General features: G+C 36.5%; 1 protein-coding gene across 21 annotated transcripts in view; it reads left to right on the top strand.

The window, feature by feature from the left end:
- The window catches only part of AHI1 (Abelson helper integration site 1), a 179,341-nt gene that overhangs the window by 38,412 nt on the left and 128,803 nt on the right, over nucleotides 1-12,126 (top strand). For all 21 annotated transcript variants that reach the window (XR_004968762.1, XR_004968761.1, XR_004968760.1 and 18 more), the window contains 4 exons: nucleotides 1,968-2,074; nucleotides 4,441-4,559; nucleotides 7,610-7,740; nucleotides 9,258-9,398. Coding sequence is in view for 18 of the 21 variants with exons in the window: in XM_036316695.1 (XP_036172588.1) it covers nucleotides 1,968-2,074; nucleotides 4,441-4,559; nucleotides 7,610-7,740; nucleotides 9,258-9,398 (498 nt within the window). In the remaining 3 variants the exon portion in view is untranslated. The remainder of the gene's footprint in view (nucleotides 1-1,967; nucleotides 2,075-4,440; nucleotides 4,560-7,609; nucleotides 7,741-9,257; nucleotides 9,399-12,126) is intronic.

Here is a 12,126-nt window from a genome sequence, read left to right as displayed (position 1 = left end):
TAGGATAATAAATATTTAAGCATGAGAGGGAGTTTATGTATTGATGATTGTTTGTGTATACTGAGATTTATGCATATTTTGCAGATTATATGATAGACCTGGGCATAGATTTGGCACTGAAGGAGTTGTGTTTGTAATTTTAAAGTCATTAAGTTCCTAAACATTTAGATTTAACTAATCTTCGCTGTAACAACCAGTCATGTTCCAAATTTCATAAATATATTTTATTGGGTTGGTGATTATCTCCTTAGTACTTTTCTTAAAATGGCCTTTTAACTTAAATGGTAGAAAGAAGATGAAGAGAAAATCCCAAAAGAATATTGAAAATATAAATTTTAAATGTACTAACATTATTATTTTTTTTTTAATTTAGAAGCATATAGAAGGGAAATTTGCAATTATTTAAAGGTTTATCTTAGTATATGAATAGTGTAGATGGTGATTTAAAGATATAAAATATAGATTATTTTATTAACTGAAAAAATAGAGAAATGTATTATATCTATCAAATAGTCACTTTTTTACATTATTTTAGACACTAGATATGTAGACTATAGCTATAATTAATTAGTATGGGATCCAGATTATAGTTATATTACTAATATACTCTGTTCAACTCTCAGGCTGTTAATATATTGGAACACCTTCAGAAAAGTCAGCCAACAATAGAAAGGCATCTGAAAACTGTCATTATAGAAGTAGCTCAGATTATAAAAGGGAGATGAAGAATTTCTTCATTATTTGGCTAAGTTGTGTTGCTCCAGTGGATAAAGATAAAGCCAAAGCTACAGAAGACAGATTTTCTTTGCTCAGAATTGGGAAAAAAAGCATCCTAATACATAGAGCAGTTTATCATTTGAGTAAGCTACTTTTTAAAATATGAAATTCAGTTTCTGAATGGCCATCTGTTCATAATGGTGTGTAAAACATTTCTGAGTGGGCATGAAATTGAACTTGATGGTATCTACTAGTAATGTTCCATTCAACTTTAAGGTGGGTGGACTTTAAGAATTAATGTTGCCCTGGGCAGGCAGCTCAGTTGGTTAGAGCATCATCCCAGTGCACCATGATTGTGGGTGTGATCCCCTCTAAGGACACATGCAAGAATTAGCCAATGGCCCTGGCCACTTTTGCTCAGTTGATAGACTGTTGGTCTGTGGACTGAAGGATCCCAGGTTCAAGTCCAGTCAAAGGCACATGCTCCGGTTGCAGGCTCGATCCATAGTGGGGGGCATGCAGGAGACAGCCGATCAATGATTCTCTATCGTCATTGATGTTTCTATCTCTCTCCCCCTCTCCCTTCCTCTCTGAAATCAATAAAAATATATTTAATAAAAAGAATCAGCCAATGAATGCATGAATAAGTAGAACAACACATCAATACCTATCCGTCTCTCTCCTGCCTCCCCATTCTCTTTTTTTCTCTCTCTCTCTCTCTCTCTAAAATAAATAAATAAATAATTTTAAAAAGAATTAATGTTAAATTGGCACACCTGTTATTTAATTTATTCATTCTCTGATCATTGAGTACCTGCTGGGTCTCAGGCATTATGCTAACAGTATGTATTATAATAAAGGTGTTTTTCTAGGAATATAAAGCAGATTATGTAAATTGATAAAGGTGAGCAATACAAATACATATTGGATAATTCAGATAATTTGTTTGGCTTTGGAATTTGAGCAATATACATATATACTATGATGCTCATTTCTTTCTGTATTAAAATCAGAGAAATCCAAAGGGAAAGAAATCATCAAAAATAATTCAAGTGGAAAGTTCATTTAAAGATAATTGGGATTTGAGTGTTAGCTGTGTTTGGTTTTCTGGCTCTTTAAATTGAAATATCTTCTGGTAGTCCTAGGATTCTTTGACTGTTTTACTGGAATGCTTTTTCCCAACTTCATACTATTTCTCTCTACCCCTCTGCATAACATTAATCAGTGAGTAATTTTATTTTCTTAAATAGGTCACCACATGTATTCAGGAGACTGCACGGGGGTGATTGTTGTTTGGAATACCTACGTCAAAGTTAATGATTTGCAGCATTCAGTGCGCCACTGGAGTGTAAATAAGGTAGAAAACCACATTTCATTAATTAAAGAAATTAGAAAAAACATTGAACAACACGGCCTTAAAATAAGGAAGGCATCAGGCATTCTGTTCTCTTTTTTCAAAAAAATTAAGGTTTTGTTATCATTAAAAGTCTGTTATCACTGATGAATTACCATGTCTTTCTGGTGGCTAGTTGATGATACAGTAACTTAGTGAAAACTTTATTTTGGCCAGGCTTTCCTTTAGTTCTCTTGAGCTCTAATGTGCACTCTGGCATTCAGTGCTTCATTACTGAAATGTATGTTTATATGTTATATTAATTACCATCTATAAGGAGTAATTTATGTTTCAACTTATTATTCCTCGTAATAGATTATAACAATTGTCCTTGTGTGAGGAACAGGCACTGTACATGTAAAAGAATTTTCATGAACTTTAGTTAAGTCTCTTGAGTCTCTCAGGTTTGTTTAAGAAACCATCTATTCATGAATGATGGCTCAGGATTCATGTTGTAGCTTAATTTCACACAATGTGAAAAGAATTCTAATTATCTATCTGCGGGATTGGCCAGTCCCTGAAGGCACCAGTTCCAATCATCTGAGTCTACAATGCAGAGTCTATTATTTGTGTTAAAAAGCATGTGTTTCTTTACCTCAGCATATTAACCAAAAGGGAAATTTACCTTGAAAATCTGCAGCCTGGTGTGGTTACTTGAGACAGTCAGAAGCCAAAAGTCAGGAAATGAGCTGGACTTTGCACTTAATGCCCCAGGACAAGCCAGAGACTGCAGCTTCTTACTGGTTCTCCTCAGCCAGCCGTGTGAGGGATGCTAAGCTGTGTCCCTCTGTCCTTTAAGGTGAAGTGTCCGTGTGCTGCCTTGATACAGAACCTGGGCTTCACAATTAGGCCTCTTCTCATTTAAGCATGAGTTTCATAAAGAAAAATATGTGCTGGGGGGTGGGGTGGTCAATGAGGAAAAGAGACATACGTAATACTGTATGTAATACTTTAAACAAACAAACAAATACATAAATAAAATATGGAAGAAAATATTACAAACACGAAGTCTGCCAGCACTTTCCTCGAATTTGTACCTAGCATTTGTTATGCAGTTTTCTTTGTATTTTGCACATTGGCATCCGGTGAGTGTTACTCCAGCTGCTGAAACCTCCAGCAGTGCATCTCCCCCCTCAAATGGTGGTTCTTCAGCTCAGTAAAGCCTCCATCCAGGGTGTCAGTGTTTGACTTTTCCTGCAACTTTAAAAAAACAGCTGACAGCAGGTCTTAGTGTCAAATAGCAATGGCAGAGGCTCACCTGGATTGTAGCAGTTTGGAGCCTACCTCTGCTGACACCAGCCCGCCTCTGAAGAGGGTACCCTCTAGGCCAGTGATGGCGAACCTATGACACGCGTGTCAGAGGTGACACACGAACTCATTTTTTTGGTTGATTTTTCTTTGTGAAATGGCATTTAAATATATAAAATAAATATCAAAAATATAAATCTTTGTTTTACTATGGTTGCAAATATCAAAAAATTTCTATATGTGACACGGCACCAGAGTTAAGTTAGGGTTTTCAAAATGCTGACACGCCGAGCTCAAAAGGTTCGCCATCACTGCTCTAGGAGAAAGGGGCAAAAATCAATACGCAGTCCTCAGGGGGGAAGAAGGATAATTTGTAATTCTGCCAACGTGTTAAAGCAGACTTCTCGTCGACTCTGTGGACTTTAGTCTAAGCAGTTTTGCATTTGTAATTTTTTTCTTCCTCCTGGTTTTTCAAACAAGAAGGACCTTTGGTTATTATTCTAATTAATGCCAAGCTTGTTCAGGCAGATTCTTCATCAGCGTTTATGTATTTCTTGTCATGATTAGTCCGGTGTCTTCTATAGCTGCCTTAAGTAACTATAAGAAAACACTGAAAATTACAATCTAAATTGTAATTATTTCAGAATATTTTGCTGATGATATATCTTTTCAAAACAAGTGGAAGTGTGTGAAGAAATAATCTGAGACTGAAACAGAACTTGAAAGTTAATTCTGCACTTTGAATTTATAAAAAAAAAAAATGGAAGCTTTCTGACATGATGATAAACAAAAAGTGCAAAGTTAAAAGATGTGTTTAGAGGAAGTGCTTCTTGTTTGGGAATATACTACCAAGACTCATAGTAACGTGGTGTTAGATCACAACCAAAAAATACATTTCATCAGCTTTATTTTCAACCTTAAACTGAAATTAACGGGAATCCTTTTAAACAATTTTAAAGCGTCCTTTATATTATAATTAAAACTTATAACTTAAAATAATTTTTACTTTTGTACTTTAAGAAGGGTTTAACATTAGACAAACTTTACAGTGGTAATATATAGTCCTTTTTCTATCATTTTAGGAAATTAAAGAAAGTGAGTTTAAGGGGATTCCAATAAATTATTTGGAGGTTCATCCCAATGGAAAACGTTTGTTAATCCATACCAAAGACAGTACATTGAGAATTATGGATCTTCGAATGTAAGTATATTTCACTATTGGCAGGTTAAGCACTCATAGAATAAGTAATGAATTAATTCATATTTATAAAATTCAGCTGTGATTCTCACCTAGACAGTTTTGTCCCTCAGGGGACATCTGGTAGGGTCTGGGGACATTTTTGAATGTTGTTTCTATACCTAATGGATGGAGACCAGAGGTACTGCTAAGCATCCTATACTTCGTAAGATGGCCCCCAGCAACAAAGAATTCTCTGGCCCAAAATGTGAATAGTTTTGATGTTGAAATGTAGTTAGTTCATTTTTATTTTCACAATTTAAAAGAACTGTCATGGAATATCTTTTATCTCTATGATACTGATATAGCATAGTATTATGATACAATGTCATAATTGAATGGGAGGGCTTTTGAATAATTCATCCTTGTTTTTTGTTTGTTTGTTTGTTTGTTTTATTTCTGAAAAAGGCCAATGAAGGGAAATACCTTTAGTGTAAGAAATACCTTAAGTAGAGTTCTGGGAGAGTCAGTATGGACTTCTGGTGTGCTTTTGTTTCAGTATTGAATTCTAGCAAAACAAAGGGGAGGAAGCTATGTTATCAGATTTCATTATTGCTTTTAGAAAGGCAAATGTGGCGATCTATGTTAGTTTATTTTGCAGTTCTCCTTTTAGAGCTAACAGGTAAGCCCTTAGATATTTATGTAGAATTGTCTAAGACACTGGCATGGGTGCTGGTGGAGCATGATTAGCAGTAGTAGCTCATCAGGAGTTTACAATCTGGGTGTACTGCCTCTAGAATGACACACAAAGCATTTAATTGGGTTAAACTGAGATCTTCTAGGACTGGAATCTGCTTATTCTTTTTTCTATACGTAGCACCCATACTATGCGGCAGACAGCAAGTATTCAGTATGTTATTTTCATTAATCCTCACCCGAGGATATTTTTTCCATTGATTTTTTTTTTTTTTTTTTTTTGAGAGAATGGAAGGGAGGTGAAACAGACAGAGAGAGAGAAACATTAATGTGAGAGAGACATATCGATTGGTTGCCTCTGGAATGTGGGCCAGGGATCGAGCCTGCAACCAAGGTATGTGCCCTTGACTGGAATCAAACCTGAGACCCTTCAGTTATAGGGTTGATGCTCTAACCACTGAACAAACTGGCTAGGGCCTCAGTATCTATTTTTAATGAATATAAATATATAATATAAGGATTACATTTTTCATGACAATAATGGTGGTGGCTATAATAGAGTCTTTCTGACAATAAAGGTGTTGGCTATAATATAGGCTTTATGGAGAGGCAGGCCTTTGAGCTTAATCTTGAAGAAAGAGAGAATTTAGATAAGGTGGAAGTGTATTAAGTAGGAAAACATGAAAAGTCTGGAATAAAGTTCAGAGGTGGGATAATATAAGTTGTATTCTAGGCAGAGGGAGTTAGTCTGTATGATTTTGTTACTCTCTTTTTAAGCAATATAGCTTTCAGCATTAAGATTATGCTTGGTCTCAGAGGCAAACTGCTTAGAATAAAATATGGCCTTTTCCACCCCTTGCTAGCTGATTTGCCTGTGTGTCTCTCTTTTCTCATCACTCAAATGAGAGAGATAATATATACTCATAAGAGTTTGAGGGGAATAAACTAGTTTATATATGTAAAGTACTTAAAATAGAGCATAGTAGAGACCCGGTGCACGGATTTGTGCACTGGCGGGGCACAGCCTGGCCTGTGGGAATTGGGCCGAAACTGGCAGTCTGCCATCCCATGGGGGTTCCTGGATTGCGAGAGGGCTCAGGCCAGGCCGAGGGACCCCACCGGTGCACAATAGGGGCTGGAGAGGGACTGTGGGAGGGCTCCAGGGTGTGTCTGGCCCGTCTCGCCCAGTCCCGATCAGCCGGACCCCAGCAGCAAGCTAACCTACCAGTCAGAGCGTCTCTCCCCAGGTGGTCAGTGCACATCATGGCAACTGGTCGAATGGTCGAATGAACAGTCGGACACTTTGCATATTAGGTTTTCATTATATAGGATGGAAAGGACTGCAGAAATGTTTGACTTTGTAACCTCAAGAATTTATGTTAAGATAATATAAAACTGCAAAAAATTAGATAATAGTATGAAGGTTACCAGAGAAAAATTGGGTGGGGATAAAGAGGAGGTCAAATTACGATTAGACTTTGGCTGGTGAGCACACAATGGAATATACAGATGATTTGTTATAGAATTGTATGTTTGAACCTTATATGATGTTATTAACCAGTGTCACTCCAATAAATTTAAAAAAATAAATAAAATAGTACGAAAATATGTATACAATATTTATTATAGAAATCGTGTTCATAGTAGGCGAAAGCTGGAAATAGCATGTGTTGTCCAACAATGGGAAATGTCTTAAGATACACTTACACAATAATATAACATATACTTATTAAAAGGATAATGCATAATCTACGTATTCTGACATAGAGGACCATTACTTGTGATTTTTTGCTGACAGAATAAAGCAGATAACAGAGCAGTGTATGTAATATCCTCTCTGTGGATCGGGGATGATAATAGCGCCTGACTGGCACATAGCAAGCATTAAATTAAAACCGTGTTAGCTATTTTTCATAAGCAAAAAAGCTTCGAAGCCTGTATGTCGTATTTAATAGATGATTTAATAATATGTCTGTCTAATGTTTCTGCAAGAACCAAGTGTAATTTTAAAAATTCATCACATGGAAAAAAATAAAAATTCTGTTCCTTTTTTAGTAACCAACTCAAATGCTACTTCCATAATGTAGTCTCTCTTTATAGCTAGAAATAATTTTTCTTACCCAAATCTACAAAGTACTCTTTCTTTTCTTCTCATGTGGCACTTTCTACATCCACTTACTGTATTACACTGATGCATTCCTTCTTTCTCCTACTAATTCTTAACTCCCTGAGCTCCGTACTCTGTTCTTCAGTCTGCATCCATCATAGAATGTTTCCCACTTAGCAGATTTTCAAAAATTGTTAGTTCAATGCAAATCAAATATTTAAAACTTTTTACCACCCAGATTTTACATTTGTAAAATCTTTTTTGTTTAAAGATTAGCAGCAAGGAAATTTGTAGGAGCAGCAAATTATCGGGAGAAGATTCATAGTACTTTGACACCTTGTGGGACTTTTCTCTTTGCTGGAAGTGAGGATGGTATAGTGTATGTTTGGAACCCAGAAACAGGTAAATATTTAATTAAAACTTGTTTTTATTTTTGAAGAAGTGTGAAACTACCATTTTATGGAATAATTTTCAAGGAAATTCTGATTGCAGGTTCTCCATTATGTTTTCCGGAATTGGAATGCTGATAATGGAAATCAGCTGCAGTCTAAATTTATATTAAATTCTGTTCTTTATTGTTTTGATATATTCATGGATTTTGAATTCCACATTATAATTTAAGGCTTATTATTTCCTTGTCTGTAATGAGATATGGTGGATTTTATAAAAGTATTTAATGAGGACTGTAATGTAAAATACAAGCATTACAAGCTGAATTTGGAGTATAAGTAGGTATAGAGTGGTGAAACATCTACAATATATTTTCATTAGAAACATTCCTGTTAAAGCTTTTGATGTCTGAAACTCAGTAACAATTTACCTGAATTACTATAATTCACTTCTTTTCCAATAAAATAAACTATTACATTGGGAAATTTATTTGTGTCTTACCTTTGCTATTTTAAAAAAGCTATAACTACATAAACATTTTTAGCAATAAATTGAGAGAATTTTATGAAATTCACTGTATAATTTCTTAAGAACAGTATTTAATTTCCCCTTGTTTATTCTGTTGGTCTTTCCTCTAGGCATTTTTGACTGGTCAGTTTGCTTGTGTTTTGTTTGTTTGTTTGTTTTGTTTTTCTTACTACATTTTTATATTTTAGCATCAATTCAAAAATGTTAAGCCTGGCCAGCATGGCCCAGTGGTTGATCATTGACCTGTGAACCATAGGGTTGCGGTTCGATTCCCAGTCGGGGCACATGCCCAGGTTGCGGGCTCGATCCCCAGGGTGGGGTGTGCAGGAGGCAGTCAATTGATGATTCTCTCTCATCACTGATCTTTCTCTCTCTCTCCCTTTCCCTTCCTCTCTGAAATCCATAAAGTGTGTGTATATATATGTGTTATGTATATATTTTTTTAAATGTTAAATCTCTTTTCCTCTTAAATAAATGGATCTAGAGTTTTTGCTTTTTGAATTCTGCTTTTCAGAGGTTTCTTAGACGTCTGCTGTAGGCCTCTTTTAGCCAGTAGTAATCATATATATTTTTAAAGGAGATGATACCTCAAACAGCCTCTGGAAAAAAATTAATCCCCACCAAGCCTTCCCCGGCCAAAGAGTTTCCTCAGTTTTAGAGTCCTGCAGTTCCTCCCTAGTTCTCTCTGGAGTTCTTTGTTAGCTGGCATCTGCTCAGCCCTGTCAAACCTCAGAGTCAGGTACCTCTAAACTCAGTCTATTTTGTGCCTTGGAAATCTTGTTGAAGAGTTTGGATTGAGAAATAGAAAGAGGAGGGCCAACAGAATGAAAAAACATATATAATTATGTAATTCAGTAGTACTCAAATATTTATAAGTATATGAGGTTTGCATGTAGAAAACATGAGCTTTATATTACTTTCTATAAATACTTTCGATAAGTTGTAGAATAATCTTCTAATAAGAAATAACAATACACATTATTGAATCTTTTCTTATTTAGGAGAACAAGTAGCAATGTATTCTGACCTGCCATTCAAGTCACCCATTCGAGACATTTCTTATCATCCACTTGAAAATATGGTTGCATTTTGTGCATTTGGGCAGAATGAGCCAGTTCTTCTGTATGTTTATGATTTCCATGGTAAGTCCACTGCTTGATAAGTAAAGAATATTTAGAGTAACCTTTACATTTATACTGAACCAGGAATCGTGAATTCTGACAACTGTCATTCTTTATATTAACAAAGCTCTCTTGAATATATTGTAAGAGCCATGTACATAAATAGATTATATTATTGTTATATTATAGCATTTTATTTGCCCATAAGCACTATTATTCTGGAGTTTAAATATCAGCAAAAGTACACATCATAGTTGTGCCATTACATTGGAATCTCAGAAAAGTAGTCATCACTTCTTAAGTCAATTTAAATAAGCAAAATGCATCTAAAATTATCTGGGAATGGTAACTAAATCTAAAAGGTATTCCTGGCTGGTGTGGCTCAGTTGGTTGAGCATTGTCTTGTACACTGAAAGGTCATAGATTCGATTCCCAGTCAGGGCACATATCCAGATTGCAGGCTTGATCCCTGGTCAGGGTATGGGAGGCAACCAATCCTTATTTCTTCCTTCCTTTTTCCCTCCCTCCCTCCCCCCCCTCCCTCCCTCCCTCCCTCCCTCCCTTCCTTCCTTCCTTTCTTCCTTCTTTCCTTCCTTCCTTCTTCCTTCTTCTTCCCTCTCCTCTCCCTCTCCCTCTCCCTCTCCCTCTCCCTCTCCCTCTCCCTCTCCCTCTCCCTCCTCCCTCTCCCTCTCCCTCTCCTCTCCCTCTCCCTCTCCCTCCCTCTCCCTCTCCCTCTCCCTCTCCTCTCCCTCTCCCTCTCCCTCTCCCTCTCCCTCTCCCTCTCCCTCTCCCTCTCCCTCTCCCTCTCCCTCTCCCTCTCCCTCTCCCTCTCCCTCTCCCTCTCCTTCTCCCTTCTTTTCCCTCTCCCTTCCTCTCTTTTTAAAATCAATAAAAACATATCCTCAGGTGAGGAAATAAATAAACAGACAAACAAATAAATAACATTTAGGAAATATGGATCTTTAATGTGTTCAGTTGAATATTGAGTTAATTTCTTATTCTCTGTTTTTGTTTTTTACTAAAGCACATAGTTTTAATAAGTTGCAGAGTTTCTTAACATGAAAAGACAAAAAACTAATGTCAGTGAAAGCAAGATCCAGAATTATAAATCTAATATCATTGCTACTCTAAAATTACACTGTTTTATCATTCTGAGAGAGAAGGAAATAAAGACTAGACACATTTTTTCAGGAATAGCATGGCATTCTTAGAATATACAATTTATGCTATTTTTCATACATTTCTTTAATTTCTGTCCTGACATTAAGATTTCATTGTTCTGTATTGTATTGTCAGGGCTGTCACTCTCAAAATTCATTTTTTTCATATATTAAAAACTTTATTCATTTCTTTGATTTGTTTAAGATGTCATGTATCGTCATTCACTGTTTTTGCCAAACTGGGATAGCTTACACATAAATGTGGCACTAGTGGGACAAAGTGTTTTAAATTAATGAAATGTGAATGCTTAAGTTATTTGCATTAATACAGATTGAATTGGTAATGGTTGTGATAAGTCCTAAGTTATTAAACAATTAAGTTCTAACCCTGAAGTTCTTGATCACAGTATGAATTTTATTATGTCTTCTCAGGCAAATTATATGAGAAAATAATGTGTAAAATTGAGACTTACCTTATTTTGAATTACTTTGCAGAGAATTAATAATGAATTTCTCTAATGTGGCGAGCCGGCACGGCCATGGCATACTCAGGCCCACATTGGGCGCCATATGTGCCGCACCAGCTCTGCCAGGTTCGGTGAGCCTGAGAGGAGGTGGTGAAGGATTGAGAAGACAGACAAGAGAAGAAAGCTGGGTCTGGGTGGGACACTGTCCTCTCTGATGGAGAGCTAGCGACAGTGCCACGGACTACAAGCCGTGTCTTTATTTTATAGCCAGATTCCACGAGGCAAAGTAGGGGCGTAGTCAAGATATTTACAACATTCTCGTGAGTTTCCATCCTACTCAGTTACATGCACCTGAACTCTATCAAGCCCACATCACTCAGGCACGTGGGGCCACGTGTTCAGGCCATAGGTTCAAGCGTACAACTATAGCTGTTGGCTATAATTGTGCTGAGAGGGCTTTGCCCTCCAAGCTGGGACTTGCATGTGGCCATGAGAGGACTGTGCCTTCTCATTAGTCCGAGGCTTGAACCTGTCCAAACACTATAGCCGCTCTCCACACTCTGACATGTTCAGATTTATGGAACACTGTTATTAATAGAATTGTTAAAACAACATAATACCATTTACTGTTACAAGCAAAAATAAACACTGCCTGAGTATAGGAAAAGACAAATGGCTTTCTCAACTCATCCAATGTCCAAATCTGGTGTCTGGTTAAACCTTGTATCCTGAAACAGGTCTTTCTATGTGCTCCCCCAAATCTTCACATAAAGGAGAAGAACTCTACCTAAGGACTTTATAACTAGAACTGTTATATAGGAAATAGACTCCACAGTTATTTCCTCAGACTCAAGAGGTTTCATAACAGTCTTCATTCAATTTCTGATTTTTTTTTAGGCTTTTGAAATTTTCACTACACATGCAAGTTAAAGTTCCACTCTTTTTATTTCCTTCAGTTATTTTTGTTGTTGTTGTCATTGATAGAGGGATTTCATCATTAGATTAGCCCAGTCAGGTTAGCCCATATGGCTTTTAGACAATAGGTTTCCAACTAAGAGGTTCATTCTAGAAATGCCAGTAAAAGAGCAGGGTTTAAGGCTCAGTTCTGTTTCTTTTTTAATT

Source organism: Myotis myotis, unplaced genomic scaffold, assembly GCF_014108235.1.
Source record: "Myotis myotis isolate mMyoMyo1 unplaced genomic scaffold, mMyoMyo1.p scaffold_m19_p_7, whole genome shotgun sequence".
NCBI classification, from domain to species: domain Eukaryota; kingdom Metazoa; phylum Chordata; class Mammalia; order Chiroptera; family Vespertilionidae; genus Myotis; species Myotis myotis.
This window is presented reverse-complemented; position numbering and strand designations above follow the sequence as displayed.